Source organism: Delphinus delphis, chromosome 9, assembly GCF_949987515.2.
Source record: "Delphinus delphis chromosome 9, mDelDel1.2, whole genome shotgun sequence".
Classification (NCBI taxonomy): domain Eukaryota; kingdom Metazoa; phylum Chordata; class Mammalia; order Artiodactyla; family Delphinidae; genus Delphinus; species Delphinus delphis.
Genome location: NC_082691.1, coordinates 89,225,453 through 89,245,208, shown reverse-complemented (window position 1 = coordinate 89,245,208; position 19,756 = coordinate 89,225,453). Strand labels below are relative to the sequence as shown.

The 19,756-nt window shown below is 42.0% G+C and overlaps 1 protein-coding gene across 11 annotated transcripts in view; it reads right to left on the bottom strand.

Annotated features, from left to right (window-relative positions):
• The window catches only part of CALD1 (caldesmon 1), a 184,975-nt gene that overhangs the window by 51,547 nt on the left and 113,672 nt on the right, over positions 1–19,756 (bottom strand). Inside the window, exon 1 of one of the 11 annotated variants that reach the window (XM_060020931.1) lies at positions 16,478–16,681. The exons of the other annotated variants lie outside the window; for them this stretch is intronic. Within the exon in view, the coding sequence (XP_059876914.1) occupies positions 16,478–16,530 (53 nt within the window). The 5' untranslated portion in view covers positions 16,531–16,681. Of the gene's footprint in view, positions 1–16,477; positions 16,682–19,756 lie in introns of those variants that run through there. 11 annotated transcript variants of the gene reach the window in all.

The following is a 19,756-nucleotide window of genomic DNA, read 5'->3' as shown; positions in this document are numbered from 1 at the left end:
TCTAAATTAGTTTAATCTACTTTGTAGCTAACCTAAACCCACCTAGGGATGTATCCAGAAGCGTCTACTGAAGTGATTTTATTTTATCTCCAGACATCTTAACCACTTGCCCAACTGATAAAGATATCCAAAAAGTGAACAAAAAATAACAGTTCAATTTGGTTATTGAATGACTCAGAACACTAGGTTGACTATTTTTGATCCAAATGTTAGTAGCCATAACCCCCAATAACGTTGTATTATGGTAACATTGTATTATGGGCTTGTGCTCTCTAGAGCTACACTTTGGAACAAAGTGTCCAATGGCCCTTTTCAGACCCCATTTTATTTGACCTCACAGAGGTCTTTGACACCGTTGACAATACCTTCCTTTGTGAAGTTCTCTGCCTACCGTTTATTTTGTAGTTTCCTTTGTGTCTTCCTCAGCGCTAGTCTTTTCTTACTCAACATACTTGCCTTGGGTAATCCCATCTATGTTTATTACTTGTTAGTCAATTTTTAGGTGATGATTTTCGAATTTATATTCCTAGCTCAGGCTGTTCTCCTGAATTTCGAAATGACCTTTCTTCTTTGGTAATGAAATTTCCAGTGAGGAAGTTGAGAGTAATAAGTTATTCTGGACATCTGATTAATCCATCACTCTTCCAAAATTCAAAACTTCTCCCCATGTTGGTACTACACCCTCAGATCTTCTTATTTTCAAAGATGGATGGTTTAAAATACTTTTAAAAAATTCCTCAGTCATATCATCCTATCCTTGCTACAGACAGCAATTTCACAGTTTCAGGATGTGAAGTTGGGTTAATATTAAAAGAAAAGTCAAATGAAGAAGCATTTACTAACTAAATTAAATATCAAGAGATGAATAAATAGCTTGCATGAACACAGAGAAAACATGAAAAATTTAACTTCATTATTTATGCCTTTGAAATGGAATCACTATTTTTGCTGGCAGAGAATTTCACTCTCTACATGCATGGAAAATAAAGTTCCAATAATACCCATGTGCCTAGAAGTTGATTTTGGTTGAAAGCACAATTCTCTGCTGTTAGGTTTAAAACAACTGAAGTGAATTTACCAACCTGAGAAGAAACCTGTCTAACTCGTTTCATATACATATTGTATTTTCTTTAAAGGTTTCAAAGCGTCAGAAAGAGAAAGAGGCTGGCCCTGCCCACCGGGAGCTGGATGACACAATAGAGGATGCATCCGGAGCAGTGGTTCTCAATCTTGGCTGCACATTAGAATCATCTGGGGGAACTTTTAAAAATCCTTCTGCCCAAGCTGTGCCCCAGATCAATTAAATCAGACCCGCTGGGGTATAATCCAGGCATTAAAGCTCCCCAAGTGATTCCAGTCTGCAGCCAGGTTGAGAAATACTGATTCATGATGAGTGACTGAGGAACAGTTCAGGCCAGATGCAGTCACGTTCAGAGGCAGCGTAGAGTCATTCAGAAAACAGTGGACAGAGGAGTCATGGGCAAGTATTTAGAGATCGGAGTGGAAATAGATGAGGCCCCTTGTTCTCAGGATCCTGAACTTTCTTTTTGTTTCTTTTATTTTTTAAAATTAGGGTACATCAATATTGGCAAGCAGAAAGTGAAAGTTGATATTTTTGTGCAGATAAATGTTTAAACTTATTAAACACTGGTTAAATACACTGAATGGTCTACCCCTTGTTCTCTCCATGACCAAATTTGACTGAGTCTGAGGTCGCCTTCCTTCTGGTGGCAGCCCCTCAACCTCCTTTCAGGATGAAAACTTCACTTCACTCCACATTCCCATCCTTCCTCCATCATGGATGGTCGGTGTCAAGATGATACTCTTAAAGCTCAGCTAAGCTATAAGCGAGAAAACAATTCTTAGTGTCTGTTTTACAGAATTCTAACTGTAAAAAGAGAAAAAAAACTAGTTCGGGAGCCAGCCAAACCAACGAGGTACCTGCCAAACCACACCTTATCCTCCTCGATCAGCAAAAATACCATCCACCGCCTGACTCCTCTTTACCTCACCAATAGGAGCTTGTTCATTCCCTTATTAGGACACTGGCAGTGGTGAGGGAGACTGCTCGTGTCTGAGGCCCAGGGTGGCTTCTACAACATGTGCAGTTCATCAAAAATGAGCAGAGGGTAACAGGCACCGAGGGAGGGGACTGGAAAAATTAAATCCTCGCTGTATGGGAGAAGAATCCATCTTGGTACGCCACAATTATGGTTTTGGATTAAAAAAAATTTTTTTTTACGGCCAAACCAAAAAAACACAATCCTAATATTTTTTTTAATGCATGTTTTTGGAAGGGTATTTTTGAAACTTAGTAATGAAGTCAAGGGAATTTTAAGTTGAATGCTTCCAGGGTGTTGAATATGTATAATCAGTGAGTATCTGGTCTTAACCTTAAGAAGGGCTGGGCTTGGATGGTCTGTCCCAGTTCTAAGCATACACTTGAACCTACAGATATCATTTGCTTTTTTTTTGAACCTGAAGCAAAATAAAAGCCCTGTCCCCCCTTCTGTCTTTCTGCTTCTCACCTGTCTACAGGGGTCCCCTCTCCATGCTCTGACCCTTGTCCTACCTAGCTAACCACCTTCTTCCTTTGTTCACAATCTTCCACTGCTTAAACCAAGCTTTTTTTTCTACGATATTAGTACAGCTGGGGGCAGCTTCCAAGTCAAAATGAGATGCTGTCCTGTTACGATGTGTCAGCAGGGCTGTCCTGTTAATCCCATCCTGTTTAGTGGCTAAGCTGTTTTCAGAGCCAACTCAGAAACTCAGATCCATCCAAACAATAATTTGAATCACAATTCTAACTTTCTAGAGTTTATAAAACACTTCCATCAGGTACATGGTCTAATTTTATCTTTAGAATGTCAGTGAGGCAGACACTACTATCATTCCTGCTTCGCAGTTGAGGAAATAGGCTCAGAGAAGCTGAGTGACTTATACTCAGAGTCAGGACATCATTATAATTTGGGACTTTTCTGATTGATGCTCTCTTCCGTCTCAGAGATGTCATAGAATTGTGGTGTTCTGCTCAGATGAAGCTCTGAAGCCTACCAGAGAGAGGTTAAGTCTTCAAGTTCCCCCAAGGACCTTTAAACAAAAGGTGTTTAGGCGCCTGGGAGACTGTAGGAGGCCCCAGGGATCACTTTGTCCTCTGGGGCTGGGCTGCTGCTAACAACCAACTCTGCTAAATTTGACTCTGTGTTAAAGTTGTAAGTTTAACATTTCTAAGACTAATAATCTAAATACAATAGCCATTGTCCGTTTGAAATAATAACATTGGTGACAAAAAAAGAGGAATGTACTAGACCTGCCAGCCTTGACTGTGAATGAGTGAAGCAAACATACAGATTGTTTAAAAAAAAATGAGGAAGATTATTCAATGGTGATAACTCCCATTTGTGCAGTCCAGGCATACCTCGGAGATACTGCAGGTTCAGTTCCAGACCACCGAAATACAGCAAATATCACAATAAAACGAGATACATAAATTTGGGGGCTTACACAAATTTTGTGGCTTCCCAGTGCACGTAAAAGTTATGTTTACACTATACTGTAGTCTATTAAGTGTGCAATAGCATTATGTCTAAAAAACAATTTATGTACCTTAATTTAAATGTCTTATTGCTAACAATGCCAAAAAATTATAATAGTAATATCAAAGATCACTGATCACAGATCTCTATAACAAATATAGTGATAATGAAAAAGTTTGAAATATTGCAAGAATTATCAAAGTGTGACACAGAGATAAGAAGTGAGCAAATGCTGTTGATTAAATGGCACCAATAGACTTGCTCAACGCAGCGCTGCCATAAACCTTCAACTTGTAAAACACGCAGTATCTGTGAAGCTCAATAAAGCGAAGCACATAAAATGAGATCTGCCTGTACTGACTAGGTGTCAGGCAATGGGCAGGATGCATTTCATCTAATCCTTACAATAGCACTGAATAGACACGATGGTTCTTATTTTACAGTCTAGAGGAACAAACCGGGCACAGAGAAGTTGAGTAACTTGCCCAGGACCATACACATAGGATCTTAACTTGCATCTGGCCGGCCCCAAAGTCTGGGCTCTTTGCACAACAACGACATAGTACATCCCTTTCTTTCCAGGACTCAGTTCTCTAACTTGGACAGGGCAGGATTTAGAAGTTAAGATACGGAGAAGTTCAAAATTATTCGAAGAGTTGATTTCTTTAAATTGGCATAAGAAAGCCATGTGATTATTAATAACAGTGAAATGAGAGGAGTTGCCAGTTTTTTGGGTTTTTTTTTGTGGTACACGGGCCTCTCACTGTTGTGGCCTCTCTCGTTGCAGAGCACAGGCTCCGGACACGCAGGTTCAGCGGCCATGGCTCACGGGCCTAGCTGCTCCACGGCATGTGGGATCCTCCCAGACCGGGACATGAACCCGTGTCCCCTGCATTGGCAGGTGGACTCTCAACCACTGCGCCACCAGGGAAGCCCATGAAATGAGAGGAGTTGCCAGTTTTATGGAAATACCTTTCCACTATGGGGGAAAGGTACACTCATTGCCTCTTTGTAGGGCCCTTAAAGCAATATGTACTCCCCTGGGCTGGTTATTTAAGGTAGAGTCATGAAAGATCAAAGACTCTCACTAGACCACTCCTCTCACCCCGTCCAGCCCTGCTCCACCAGGAGGAGAAGCTTGCTCATCAAGCAGGATCTGATGTCATATTACAGTTGCTGCCAGATTCTCCCACTCAAAGACCAGAGGTTAGAGCTGTGAAAGCACAGGCCGGGAATAACATCCATTAAGTGTTAGCTGGAGAAAGCAAGGGAGCCACCAGGAGCCAGCTTGGAGCCAGGAGCCAGCCATTACACACCCACACAGGGAGGAAGCGGGCTAGCGAATCAACCTCTCTGGCCTCATTTTCCTCATCTGTAAAATGGAGACAATGGTGCTTAACTTGTAGTGCTGTTGAAGAATTAAATAAACTCGTACTTGTAAAGTACTAGCACAGTGCTTGGCACACTGTAAGTACTGTATGAGTGTTAACCATTATTATTATTATTGTTATTGTTACTATTATTATCCTCTTCCTCCTCATCATCATATGGGAAATAGGTTCTGCGCTTAGATGTCTTCTAAGGTATGCTGCTGTTTCCAAGCTTGAAGGGGAGAACTGGGCAGAAACATTTTTCTAACTCAAGGATCTTAAACTCATTTTCATTGAGAATATTAACACCAGAGAAGGCTGAGACATGCAGAACAAATACAGGAAAAAATTCTTTTGTTGTTATTCCCTTATTCCTCCTCTGTTGACTATCCTGTCTCTTTCTTTTTTGAGCAGTGGAGTGTGGAGAGGAAGAGTAGTGGCTAAAAATGTGCAATAAATGTGCAATAAGTGGAATGCCCTTTATCTCTCATTTTCCCTGTCTCTCTCTTAGTCCATGTCACTTCTCATTAAAATGTGGATGGAGGGCTTCCCTGGTGGCGCAGTGGTTGAGAGTCCGCCTGCCGATTCAGGTGACACGGGTTTGTGCCCTGGTCCGGGAAGTTCGCACATGCCGCGGAGCGGCTGGGCCTGTGAGCCATGGCCGCTGAGCCTGCGCGTCCGGAGCCTGTGCTCCGCAGCGGGAGAGGCCACAACAGTGACAGGCCCGCGTACCGCAAAAAAAAAAAAAAAAAAAAAGTGGATGGAAATTTACCATCAGACAGCTTTATCTTCCTATGCCAGAAAACACTCGTGTCCCAGTGGAAGAGGATAATCCCCTTTTCTATTCTCCTTTGGGGCTGGCTTAACACCCAAACTTAGTGGAGAATTGATGGTTCAGAACTCTCCGCGTGGAGGTTGGTTCTGAGTGTCACTGGAATGGCTTTAGACAGATGGCCTGGCACTGCCCCCATATCCTTCAGCCAGCTGGCATTTTAATTGTACTAGAAAATTATCCCACTTACTGCTTATGAATTAAACTATGCAATGTCACATTAGAGTATTTTAAATCTTTCCGTACTTGTTATGGGTTGAAGTGTGTCCTCTAAAAATGATTGGTTGGTTGATCACCTAATCCCCAGGACCTCAGAAGTGTTCTTATTTGGAAATAAGGCATTTGCAGAGGTAATCAAGTTATGATGGGTTATTAGGGTGGGCCCTCATCCAACAGGACCGGTGTCCTTATGAAAAGGAGGAAATCTGGACATAGAAACAGACATGCATGGAAGGTACACTAAGTCAAGAAACACAGAGAGAATGTCATGTTAAAACAGAGGACTGGGGTGACGGATCTGCATGCCAAGGACGGTCAAACTAAGAGAAGCTAGGAGAGAGGCCTGGGACAGATTCTCCCTTACAGCCCTCAGAAGGAAACAACCCTGCCTGTTAGTTTAAGGCACCCAGTATGTAGTACGTTGTTACAGCAGCCCTAGGAAACTAAAACAGTACTCAATTTAAGGATCGAATGGTTCTACTTTGTTAATAATTTTTTCCGACAATTATTAGCACCTTTTACTGTTTATTTAGGTGAGTGGTTCATTACATTGAACTAGTAGCCTATCTGATTTATTAAGATGCCTTCTGTTGTAACTTATAATTTTACTCCCTCATATGTTCAGTTTTCACCTTTGCTGTGTTCCTTTTGCTCCTCTGTTACCTGAGGATCTTGGTTTGAGATTTACCTGTAGCTCTAGGTGGGCTCATAAAACTAGACTTCTTAAGCTTCTAGGTGGAGGGAATGTTTTACAGGGTCTCCCTCCCCACCTGCCAGTCTTCAGATCTAAGAGAGTCAGATTTGTAATGCTTCCCCGGGTCAAACTGAATGTTTGAGTAAGGTCAGAAATTAAAAAATGTATACCAGGGAGGGAGAGTAAGTGGAAAATAAGTCTTTCCCGTAATACTAACTCACATAGGCCTGAGACGGTTCAATCTCTGACTTCAAGGCTGTTTCCCTTGGGGTGAGAAGAGACTGTACATACTTCCTGGGTGTCCTTCACTCACTGAGGTTAAAAAGAAAGCCCCAGTGATGCTTGAGTCTGAGGAGCTTTTGTCCTTTTGTGATCAGGAAGTATCCACTACTCAGCAAACTCATATCAGAATACCATTTCCACATTATGCCTCCAGGATGCATAAGGTTTGCTCAACTTATGGAGACCTCAGCAAACTCTAAAATGCAGAGGTAAGGGCCAGGTTTGTTGCATTTAATTCTAGGAACTCTGTATACTAATATAATGGGTCAAATTGTGTCGTCTCCAAAAATATGTTGAAGTCCTGACCCGCAGTACCTCAGGACGTGACCTTATTTGGAATCAAGATGTAATCAAGTTAAGATAAGGTCATGAGGGTGAGCTCCCATCCAAAATGATTGGCATCCTTATAAAAAGGAGAAATTTGGACACAGAGACAGACAGAGGGAAGATGATGTGAAAAGAAATAGGGAGAATGTCATGTGAAATAATGGAAGCATTGGAGCTCTACTGCCACAAACCAAGGCCCAGCTGGGGCCACCAGAATCCAGAAAAGGCCAGGAAGAATCCTCCCCCTGTAGGATTCAGAGGGAGCACGGTCCTGCAGACACCTTGATGTCAGGCTTCTATCCTCTAAAACTGAGCCAGAGACAATGAGTTTCTGTTGTTCTAAGCCACCCAGTTTGTGGTACTTAGTTATGGCAGCCCTAGGAAATTAATACAACTCATCACAGTCACTCATGCTTTCATGAATACCTGGAAGCTACCTCAGATTCATCGCCTAGACACCCAGTTAATGCCAATAATTATCACTGTTAATCACCCCACACACACATTTTTTTTTTTTTTGTGCGGTACGCAGGGCTCTCACTGTTGTGGCCTCTCCCGTTGCAGAGCACAGGCTCCGGACGCGCAGGCTCAGAGGCCATGGCTCACGGGCCCAGCCGCTCCGCGGCATGTGGCATCTTCCCGGACTGGGGCACGAACCCGTGTCTCCTGCATCGGCAGGTGGACTCTCAACCACTGCGCCACCAGGGAAGCGACCCCCCACACACACATTTCTTTGAGCGCTTACTAAGTGCCAGGCATTGTGCTAACTACTTTACATATCTTTTCCTCATTTTATAGACAAATAAACTAAGAAACTCAGTGAGATTAAGTAATTAGCTAAAGGGCACATAGTTAATAAAATGATGCAACTAGGATTTGGGTCCAACTTTATCTGGATTTCAAAGTTAATATTCTTTATTTATACTCTCCTTACTTATCAAGCTTACTTAAAGATTGGTGGCATCGAAGTCTTTGGCAAACAACCCCCTACTTCTTACTATATCCTCCTTCACAATGTGTCTGGTTTAGGCCAATTTGGAAAAGTAGTAATTTTATATTTTGCCCCAAGTCTATTTTTAGCAAATTTCTTTTAACTTCAGAGTTATCCAAAGTACAGCAGTATAGGTTATCATTTTTAAGTAGGAAGTAAATGGAGCAATGAAAATCTGAGATGAAGAGCTCCTCTGATTTTTCTAGAGTAGATGGATTTTTTGAACACACGTCAATCACAAACTGAATTCATCTGCCTTTTGCCCCAGCATCAGTTGCTTTTTCGGTGTAAGATATCAAGCCATTTCTCTCCTGGGGTTTTTAGGAAAGGGAGTGCTCAAAGGGAAGGGGAAGGTAGAAAATTTAACACTGCTTAAACATCCACTGTGGTTTACACACCTTCACATAACTAATTCTTTTAATTTTCACTAAACCTGCAAGACAGATACTATAATTTTTCCCCCCAACATATGAAGAAACTTAGGCCTAGTGAAATTAAGAGAACTGCTCAAGTCACACACGTAGCAATGATCGAGGTCTAAACACAGATGTGGGAGTCAGGATACTCGACTCTAGTTTTCATGTGCCAAGAATGGGACCATTTAGTACTTTGAAAGGTGGGTCTGGTCAGCAGAAAGAGTATTGAGACACTTTTTCCCAGCCAACAGTGTGTTTAGCTCCAGAAAGACTACTGGAGAAATGGCAGAGGTGAGCGATCAGTTCCTCTTTAAAGCCATCTCTTCTGTTCCAAAAGTTCAGCGTACCTAGGCCACCTTGGACCTTAATTTACTCATTAAAAGTTGGGTGAACACCATTATTTTCAATTCAGTTCTGAGACATATCAGAATAATTCATTAAGTAGCTATGGAAATTACACAAAATCTATAAATATCATGAAATCATATTAAAGGTAGGTTGAAAAAATTACTTACATTTTATGTATTTCATGTACTTTTCTCTGGAAACTATGCAAGGTAATTATAAACTATGGCCTTTGGTGGGGTATTGCTGATCTGTGTAAAGAATGTTTTCACTCTTTAAAGAGGAAATGTGGCAAATTTATTTTCTTCTTCTTGGGATGAATATAGTCCTTATTTTATTATACTATTATTTTTTTAATTTTTTTATTTTTTGCGGTACGCGGGCCTCTCACTGTTGTGGCCTCCCCCGTTGCGGGGCACAGGCTCCAGACGCACAGGCTCAGCGGCCATGGCTCACGGGCCTAGCCGCTCTGCGGCATGTGGGATCTTCCCGGACCGGGGCACAAACCCGTGTCCCCTGCATCGGCAGGCGGACTCTCAACCACTGCGCCACCAGGGAAGCCCTGATTATATTATTTTTTATATTATCTCAGTTGCATACAAAGTGAAAGGTACAGTGATTTGGAGAATCGAGTTCTAGAAAAGGTGAGTGTAGACATTCCTGGTAAATATCAGAAAGAAGTCATGGAAATAAAAGACATGGAGAGCTGATGTAGCAGGCAGAGCTAGCCTGGAAGAGGCAAATGTCTAGTGTGGGTTAGGCCCTAAATAGGAATTAATCAGCATAGAAAATATCAGCCTAAAACACCAGGCCCTAAATAGGAATATCAGGACTTGAAAGAAGCATTCTAATCAATGTCTGCATGAGATGAGGTTTACAATAAGGTTACAAAGAAAAAGTGAAAGATCAGTGAGCAAAGTACCATATTTTTTCTACAAGTTTATTGTTTTAAACCCTTCTTAATAAAGTTATCTCCTTTACTGGTTACTTTTATTTAATGTCAGTTGTTTTTAATAAAAAGCAGTCTTAATACCAGTGGAAATGAGTGTTTATAAATCCAGTGGGCTAGAGCAGATACTATCAGGCAAAGCATACTCCTTCACAAGTTGGTTCATGAGTTAAACACCCACCGACCACCTAGTTGCTTCCTTGATTTTACAACCAGAAAAAGTATTTAAGGGCAGAGGAAAGAGGATGACCTGACTGAGCTTCTTAAATACAAACCTAGTTACAACATCACAAACAAATGCCACTCAGATTTTCACTTGTGAAGTTGCATAATATTACAGCCCATGCAAGGATCTTTCCACAACTCTATAAAGAACAAATGGTCTCTCCAAGTTGTTCCTCTGATATTAAATTTTAATCGGGAAAAATAAGGCTATTTAATAATAACTTGCATTTGTTATGTACTTAGTTTTTTCCCGTATACTTTAACGCACGTCATTGTACTGGATGGTCTTACCACTCTGCAAGTTACACCGAGCAGGCATGAGCATCTCCATCTTACAGCTGCGTTGCAACGAGATGAAGTGGCTTCCTGGAAATCCCAGTCTGATTAGTGAAGGAGCTAGACCAGGATCCAGATCCTCTGATTCCCACCTGAAAAGCCTCTCCTAAACTTCCAGGCTGATCCCTGAGGCAGGCAGCCAGTGTGGTCAGGGTTACCAAGATTATGTAATATGTTCAGTCGTTTTCAAACTTCAGTTTGCAGCTTCTGAAATCTACTTAGTAGTTTATGACTAGCATTTTTTAATGATATATAAAATATAGAAAATCAGAGGGCAAGAAACTAAATCACTATATCAAAGAGATATCTGTACTCTCATGTTATTGCAGCATTGCTCACCATAGCCAAGGTATGGAAGCAACCTAAGTGTTTATCAGTGGATGAATGGATATATATATATATATAAAAATAATATGGAATATTGTAACATATATAATATATACAGAATAATATGGAATATTATTCAGCCTTTAAAAAGGACACCTGAAACTAACACAACATTGTAAATCAACTATACACCAACAAAAATTATTTTAAAAAATGAAGAAGGAAATTCTGCCGTTTGCAACAACATGAATGAATATGGAGGGCACTGTGCTAAGTGAAATAAGCCAGACAGAGAAACACGAATACTGCATGGTATCACTTACACGTGGAATTAAAAAACAAAAGTTAAACTGGAATGGTGGTTGCCAAGGGTTGGAGATGGGGGAAATGGGGAGAGGCTGGTAAAAGGCTACAAACTTTTAGTTATAAGGTGAATAAAGTCTTAGAATCTAATGTATAACACAGTGACTATAGTTGATAATACAGTATTGTATAACTGAAATATGGTAGGTAAGAGAGTAGAACTTAAGTGTTCTTACCAAAAAAGAAAAAAAAAGGTAAGTATGAGAGGTGATGAATTCGTTAATTAACTTAATGATGGGAATCCTTTCACAATGTACAGATCTATCAGATCATCACATTGTGCATTTTAAATATATTATGATTTTATTTGTCAATTATACCTTAATAAAGCTGAAAAAAATCTACAGCACAACTTGAAAAGAGGAAAATATCAGAGGGTGTACATAGCAAGAGTGAGCACTGTTTTGTGAAATATTTGTTTCAAAGAGATCTGTGTGTGTGTATGTATATATATGTAAAATACTGAGTCACAAAATAAACTTAAGTTTATTATACTTAAGTTTATACTTAAGTATAAGTTAAAAGAAACTGGTATTTCTTTCAGAGGGTCAGAGGGAAAGAGAAAACAGGAAAGCACTGATGTGGCTAACGCTGATCGGGTGGCTGTACTGCTCTGATGGCAGCCACAGCCCTGATGGATCTGGGGATGTGCATATGTTGGGTGATGGCTGTGCGAGGGCTGAAGAAAGATTCCTGCAGTGGGTGGGAGGTTAAAAGCCTAGATAATCTTGAAGCCAGAGTCTGTGTTTTGTTCCTTTTTATGTTCTTAGTGCCTAGTCCAGCAGCACTAACTGGCACAGGAAACCCTCAATGAATATTTGTTGAATGAATGCATGGAAATGAGTGAGGTTTACAGATTTTTAAAGGCTCCTCTTAAAAATTCAATTAGGCTTGGAAATGAATTCAGGCAGTCCTACATTTATGAAAAGCTTGTTTCCAAAACCTTAATTTGCAAATTGGATTTTGGAACTTCAAACATTATTATACATGGCAGCTGGGATCTTAGGCCAGCCCACAGCTACCTTTTAAAACCCAGGATATATCTGAAGCTAGTAGCAAGAAAGGAAGCTGCATTTCTACGGGATAAAGGCATCCTCGCTGGTCCAGCTAGGAATGCCAGGGGCAAACTGGCCTCCAGATGGCAGAAGAGCACCCCCCCCAGCCCCCATTCCTCTTGCCTTAGCTGGCCCCGCCTCTGCAAAGCCATTCTGGGGGGACTGGGAGGGACGTGAGAAGCAGTATGAAGTGAGGGCTCATGTCAAGGATAGAAATAGGTCAAAGGTCAGGAAAGGGAAAGAGGAGTGAGCAATGCAAATTACCTCAACCAGGAAGGAAAGACAGGCCTGTGGCCACCAGGCACTCAGCCCATGTGCTTGTGGCCAGGTGGCCAGTAAGACACACGCAAAAAAGTCGAGACCAACTCCATAAAGATTTGGTGTAGTCACCACTGCAGGAGAGATTCAGCAATATCATTTATAGAGTGCCCCATACGTGCAAAGTACAATTGCCTGTTTTTCTGCCATTCTTTCTTATTTTTTTATCCATTAACAGCAAGTAGTAATTTCACCTTTAACCAGATAAGCGGTCCAGTAAAGTCAATCATTTAAAGCCAATCTTTGAACCCAAAAGTGAGCAAAAAATGGCCAGTTTGGTGTACAAACCAACAGTCACAAAAGGTACATGAGCTTTACTTTGTAACAGAGAAGGCACCTGAGTGCTCCGCTGCCCAGACGGTTGGCTTTTTCCTTGAACACGATCCTAACAGATGGGGCTTCCTGATAGCCTTGGCTACATCCAAACAGAGTGGAACCGCTGAATGCATTAAGAGCAATTAGGAGAGAGAAAATAAATAAAAAGATAGAGGACAGCACACAATAATTGGACAATTTCTGGATGAGAGTTGTATCCACTGAGATACCACAGTTTCACAGCATGATTTAAAAAACTATATTCACAGTGACAATTCTCAGCAATGGGGAAGTGTTTCAAATGTATTTTAACATCTATTTTAAAGAAGGGAAAGACATAGTTTTCATCACAATTTTTTTTTTTTAATTTAGCATGCTGGAAAATTGTAATGCTACATTCCCCAATAAGATTGAATAAACCAGGTATTTATTCCTAAACTTTTTACAAATCTGAACATTTTTACGTGCACGTCTTCTGTATCTTATACAATTATGCCAATTATTGATTTCCCTGACATGTTTTTAACTTAGTTTCTTCAGAAAACAGTGGGATGAACTAAATAATTTCCTATGTTTCTTTGATTCCATGGTTTAAAAATTTACATACCCTTCCACATTTGTTACAAAATGTGACAAAAGCATGGCTGTTTATAAGAAACCCAAAATCTTGACTCAAGAAGACTTCACAGGGCTTTGGGAAAATGAGAAAGTAAGTGGTGAAAATATTAGACTGCAAGTGACAGAATCTCTCAGTAATCTTACCAGGAACAAATTAAACAGCACCTTGAAATCTAAAGAACTGAACAGCCAATCACAATTGCCCCTGAAAATAACATGGCTCTGCATAGGTCTTGGCACTCAGGAATCTTAATGCACCTCATAAAAGAAACACTGCCAATCTCGCTCTGTAGGCGATGAAACTGAGATAAATTATCTGATGCAAATGCAGAGGAATTTAGAGCTCCTTTTGTTGGGCATCTGTTTTGGCATTTAACCTAAAACTTCTTCCAAAGCAGAAGGCACAAAAGCTTTGTGTGTTCTGATGACTCCAATGAAAAGTGTGAACTTAGATGAACTGAGTTTGATTTATCCAGTAATGGGAAAGCTAAAGAATATTTTTTTGAGCATTGGCACTGTGCTGGAAGCTGAAGGTTCAAAGTTTCAAAATAGTCCCTGCCCTCAAGTGGATTACCATATATTGCATTGGCATTCTACTAGCCACTTTTGCTCACTTTTGGGTTCAGAGATTGGCTTTAAATGATTGACTTTACTGGACCTCTTATCTGGTTAAGGGTGAAATTACTACCTGCTGTTAATGGATAAAAAATAAGAAAGAAGGGAAATGAGGGAAGGGAAGGGAAGGGAAGGGGAGGGAAGGGAAGGAACAGGCATGCTCACCACTAACTTTAGTTCAAGGTTAATAATAGAAGGGTGGACAAAGGATATGGAGAGAAAAGAAGAGCTGAGGAAGCCTTGTGGAGGAAGGTAGTATTTGATTTAGGCCTTGAAGAACAGGAAGGAAGTCAGGAACAAATGAGATAGAGCCCCTCATTCCTACTCTACTCCCCAATCACCCTCCATTGGTTACCCCCTACTACTCCCCATCTCTTCCTTACCCCACCTTACTCTACCCACTCCACCAAAACTTCCTTGGAATCCTAGGTCTCCATGGAACACTTCAGAAACCCCCATCTTTTTTAATGTCTCCATTTCAGAGGGGAAACTGAGGCACATAGACTGTTCTCCACGTAGGAAATAGAGTGAGCCAAGGAAGGGAGGTGGCATGATGAGTTTGAGGACCAGTGAGTGATCTCATTTGGCCGGAGCAGGGGTAGGTCAGAATGGGAAGGGATATTAAAGGCAGACTGTGGAGAACTTTGAGTGCCACGTTGAGGAGAGTGGGGTCTGTCTTCAAAGGTGGGGGTGGGAGGACAGGAGGGGACAGGATCAAAAAGAGGACAGAGACTGAAGCCGGGACCAGATAGGAGGCAACTGTAATTGTCCAGGTGGCGGGCAATAACTGCTGAAATTCAGGACATGAGAGAGTGATTAGAGAAGAGTGAGAGAGACATGGAGAAAGTAAACTGATAGAACTGTGGGCATGATGGAGCGGGAAGAAACTCAGAACCAGGAATTCACACACACACACACACAGCAGACTGGGCTCTTTGCCCTGCATTCCAGGCTCTGTTGTTGACCAGCCGTGAACACTGGGCAAGCCCTTCACCCCATGTGCCTCAGTTTCCTCATCTGAAATGGTGGCATTAAATAAGATCGGGGTTTCTGAAGTTCCATGGAGACCTAGGATTCCAAGGAAGTTTTGGCAGAGTGGGTAGGGTGGGGTGGGGTAGAGAGGTATGGGGAGTGGGGTGGGTGTGAGCAATGGTGGGGGTGACTGCAGCAGGGATGAGAAGCTCTAGATCCAAAACCACCTATTTCATCAGAACATCTCCTTTATGTAACAGGATTCCTTGTAACAGTAAATTTGCCAAAAAAAACCCAAAGCCCCCCAACCAGTCTGATAACCACAGGAACATACAGATAACCTCTAACATCCCTTTGTGCTCTCACACTTGAGTGATCACACTTAGAGAAACTGGTTGTCCAAGAGATCTGCTAATATAGTGGATGTGGGTCTCATTTTTAGGACCCCATTGAGGTCCTGTTTATTTGATGAGCTGTTGCACAAATGCTGGAACAAATGGAAAAACAACTGTCATGCTGAATCGATGCCAAAACTCTCAAAAATGGGACCGATTTACTGAAAGGCCATCTGGTGCTCTTACCCTTGTGCCTTACCTTTTCCCAAGACCCAGTGAGTTTTCCAAACCTCATAAACATCAGCGTGAAAAGGGCCCTTGCCTGCAGGTACAAAGACACTGGCTTCCCTGCTACTGACTGTTGTCTGGCTTTGGGTTAAGTGGAGTTGCCCCTCTGGGTTCCGTTTCCCTGTCTATAGAAGAAGAGCATTGCAGCAAACAGCCCTAGGGGCCCCTCTAGCTTGAACATTCCAAGATTCCAGGATCCTAAACTTTGGAGCCTGTTATCTGAACAATTGTCTGATCAATAGCACGTGCTCCGGGTCTTGTTCTGTCACAGTCAGATGGTCAGTGTATTAAGGGCTTTGGGCTGTTGACTCTAAGGATTGGGCAATGTGTGCTTTAGCCGAAGTCTCTGAGCCCTGCAGATGGATCACTCCGAGCAGAGGGCTCAGGTCTAAATTAACAGCAGATCTTTAGAAACACGATGCTTTGTGGATCGGTATGTGGAATAAGAAAACCCGTGCCTTTGGTATAAACACCCCCAAATGGTCTACGAACCACCAAAAAAAAAAAAAAAAAAAAGCAACAGAGGAAAACCAATCAGAACCACCACCAAGTTGAGACCAAAAAGTTTCATACAGGTCTGATATTTACACACTCACTGCCTTCCTTTGCCTCCTGATTTCTCCTCTCGCCTCCCACTCCCACAACTAAAAAAAAACAAAAAAATTATTTTATTTTTTTTTTACAACGATTCCTTTATGCGAAAGAAGAAGAAGAAGAAGAAAAACTGAAGAGGTGAAGCGAGCACTCACTGGGAGAGCACGGCCAGGCTGCGTCTTCCCTGCGATCCGGATCCCCCGAGCATGTCTGCAGCTGGAAAAGGGCTGCGGGCGCAGAGGTGCTGAGACCCTCTGAGCGGTCAGGGCGTGGACCGGGCCCGCGGAGGTGCCATGTTATCTGTGGCTGAAATGCAGTGTGCAGGATGCTCCCGGGCTCTCCCTTTGTGTTAACACTTTGGTCTGTCCCTGTGACGAAAGTCTGGGCTTGTCCTTTGCCAAATTTACTCCTCCCCACCCTTTCCCTTCGCATAGGATCATCAGAGAGCTGATTGTTATTTTTTACTGTAATCTCTCTAATAGAGGCCCATCATGTTTAGATTTAGATTGTAAACGGCCCAGATTGCTTTGTGATTTCCAGAATGTTATTACTGGGCGGTAGGCGCCAGGATCCCCAGTAGCTTTCATGATGAAGACTTTATATGATCAATTACAAATAATTCTTCCAAGGCAGAGAACTAGTTAAAGGAAAAGACACTGATCCACGTGCTCAGCCTTTTGGAAAACAGTCGACCATGGTATCACTTGCATGCACAATCCAATTCTGAAGAGATCAACGGAAATCAGCCCACCAAAAAGTTCATCCGGGTGCAGTTCTCAGGCCCTCATTCTGAGCTCTGTTCTCAATTAGCATTGGTGTCAGTGGCTTCCAAAGTAAACAGTTCCCACTGAGAAATCAAATCTGGGAAACTCCTATTATCCCTTTTATTCAGGGGAAGATGCATGATATAAAAATGCATACAAAGGCAAAGGGAAGAGAGCCGGAGGATCAGTGATATGCTGTGTTATACAGGGTGTTTGGTGAAATGAGGGCAACAGCCTGATGAAGGGACATGTTGCAACAGTGGGCCCGGTCTGCCCCCGTGGCACTCTGGTGTGGTGATCTCATCCGCCAGGCCAGGCAAGAGAGCCTGGTCAGCAAGAGCTTGGAAAGCAACCAGATTCCAACCCCTGTGGAGGGGGCGGTGTTGATTCTATCTGGAGATGACACTCTATCTAAGCTTGAGTTATGAATATGCTTCTTCATCGCTAACAAGCAATGAACAGATTGCTGCTGGGCACCAAGATACTTATGGGACTGGCTCTCTGTTAAATAAGTAGAACAACCCAGATCTCCACAATGTAGGGTTAAGATGATTCTTTTGGTAAATAGCAGGAGAAACAATCAACTTTACACATTGATTCACATCCTTCATACGATGAAAAACATCTTTGAGATCTATGGCTTCATATCACAAACATGGACACAGAGGCAGAGAGCACTTCAAAAGTTCACCCAAAGTCGTGGAGAGGAACCAACGCAAGTATTCCTGTGCTCAGCTTGAAGAAGTTTAATTTAGTTAGATTAAATCCTCTCTTCACTTTAACTAACTAGACAATTTTGGTTGTTTTATTGCTTAAGTACTATGCTGTCCTCAAAGTCATAGTTTATAGAGTAATACAGTTTACTGAACTTCAAAATTAATTATCTCTATATGTCATGATGAATATACATCTTTAAATATCCCTTTGATTATATATGTTATCACTCAACACATACTGACTATTTAAAGTGCATGAGACACTCACTGAGATCACACAAGAGGCTTTAATGAAATACTCACTGACTAGACTTGAGTTTATTGCTCCAAAGCTGTGACAGATACATGTATTGAGGCATTTTGCTATTCCTCTTTCTACCACATTTTTCCCATTTAATATTTTTCCTTTTAAAATATTCAGTGATTTGCTGTGGCAAGCAGAATAATATTCCTCCCAAAGATATCCATGTCCTAATGCCCAGAACTTGTGAATATGTCACTTTACATGGCAAAAGGGATTTTCCAGATGTGATTAAGTTAAAGGCATTGAGGTGCAGAGATTACCCTGGATTATCCAGATGTGCTCAGCCTTAGTCACACAGGTGTTTAAAGTGAGATAAACCTCTCCTGCTGAGGTCAGAGGGAGATATGGGTATAGAATAATGGCCAGAGAGATGACCTTGCTGGTGCTGAAGATAGAGGAATGGGGTCCAGGAATGTGGCAGCTTCTAGAAACTGGAAAGGCAAGGAAACAGATTCTCCCATAGAGCCTCCAGAAAGCAATGCAGCCCTGTCTATATCTTGATTTTAGCCTAGAGAGACCTGTGCTGGACTTTGAACCTCTAGAACAATAGATAGGTTTGTGCTGTTTGAAGCCACCAAGTTTGTAGTTATTCATTCCAGCACTGATAGAAAACTAATACAGTTGCTTATGGGACTCAACTGACCTTGGGAATATGTTTCGCCTCCTGATTTCCCCCGTTTCCCACCCCCACTCCAATTCTGAGGTGGCAAGTATAGTTTTGACATATTTGGAATAAGTTCATAGAATGGAGTAGCCTGGAAAAACTTCAGTGGTTCTTCCAGGCCAGCCCAGACTCTCTCTCTCTCTTTCTCAACACACACACACACACACACACACACACACACACACGCACACAGGAGAGCAAGAATTTAGTAATCTTCCACTAATATGCTGACATTCATACACTGAAAGTATGCAAATGGCCAGCTGTATAAAAGATATCCACCAAGTTATTTTCCTAGTTGTAAAGACAGAAAGAGGGAAATCATGCACACTTGTAGTTGGCCCCTTGTTATTAATGTAATGTGTTTGGGAAGTAGCTGTCTGTCTTCAGTTTGTAAAACTAATGGATGTCATAATTCCTGCTACCTAATAGGGTACTGACATGACAATAGTGAAGAGAGGAGTGAGTTTTGGGCCTGGGTCAGACACCAGTAGGGCACAGGGAGAGCACAAAGGACAATAAGAAGGAGATTGGATGCATTTGGAGATGTGAATCATGAGATGAGAGCAGGGCTGAAGTAGGCAAGTGCTCCCAGGTAGGCTTCTGCGGTCCAGCTTCCTGGGGCTGGAGAGGCAAGGTGAGAGGAACTAGGAAGAACATACCAGAAGGTAACTGGTGAACAGTGTCTGTTTCTGCAGAGACCAGCAGGCACATGTGCCGTCACTGTGTAGCACAGACACGGGTACTCAGAGTCCAGCTTCCAGAACTGGTGTCTCTGAGAACTGAAGTAGTGATCATTCATTGGCACCATGAACAGCAGGGCCAGCAAGACAGTAGGTGTCATACATATGACATTTCCAGCCTCTTTTACTAGGGGAAACGGAAGTCTGGGCCACTCTCAAATTACTGATAGCACCCTTCATTTCTAGATACTTTGCTTAATTTTTCATCAGAGAGATTCTGGGCTGGGAAGGTTTGAAGGAGGT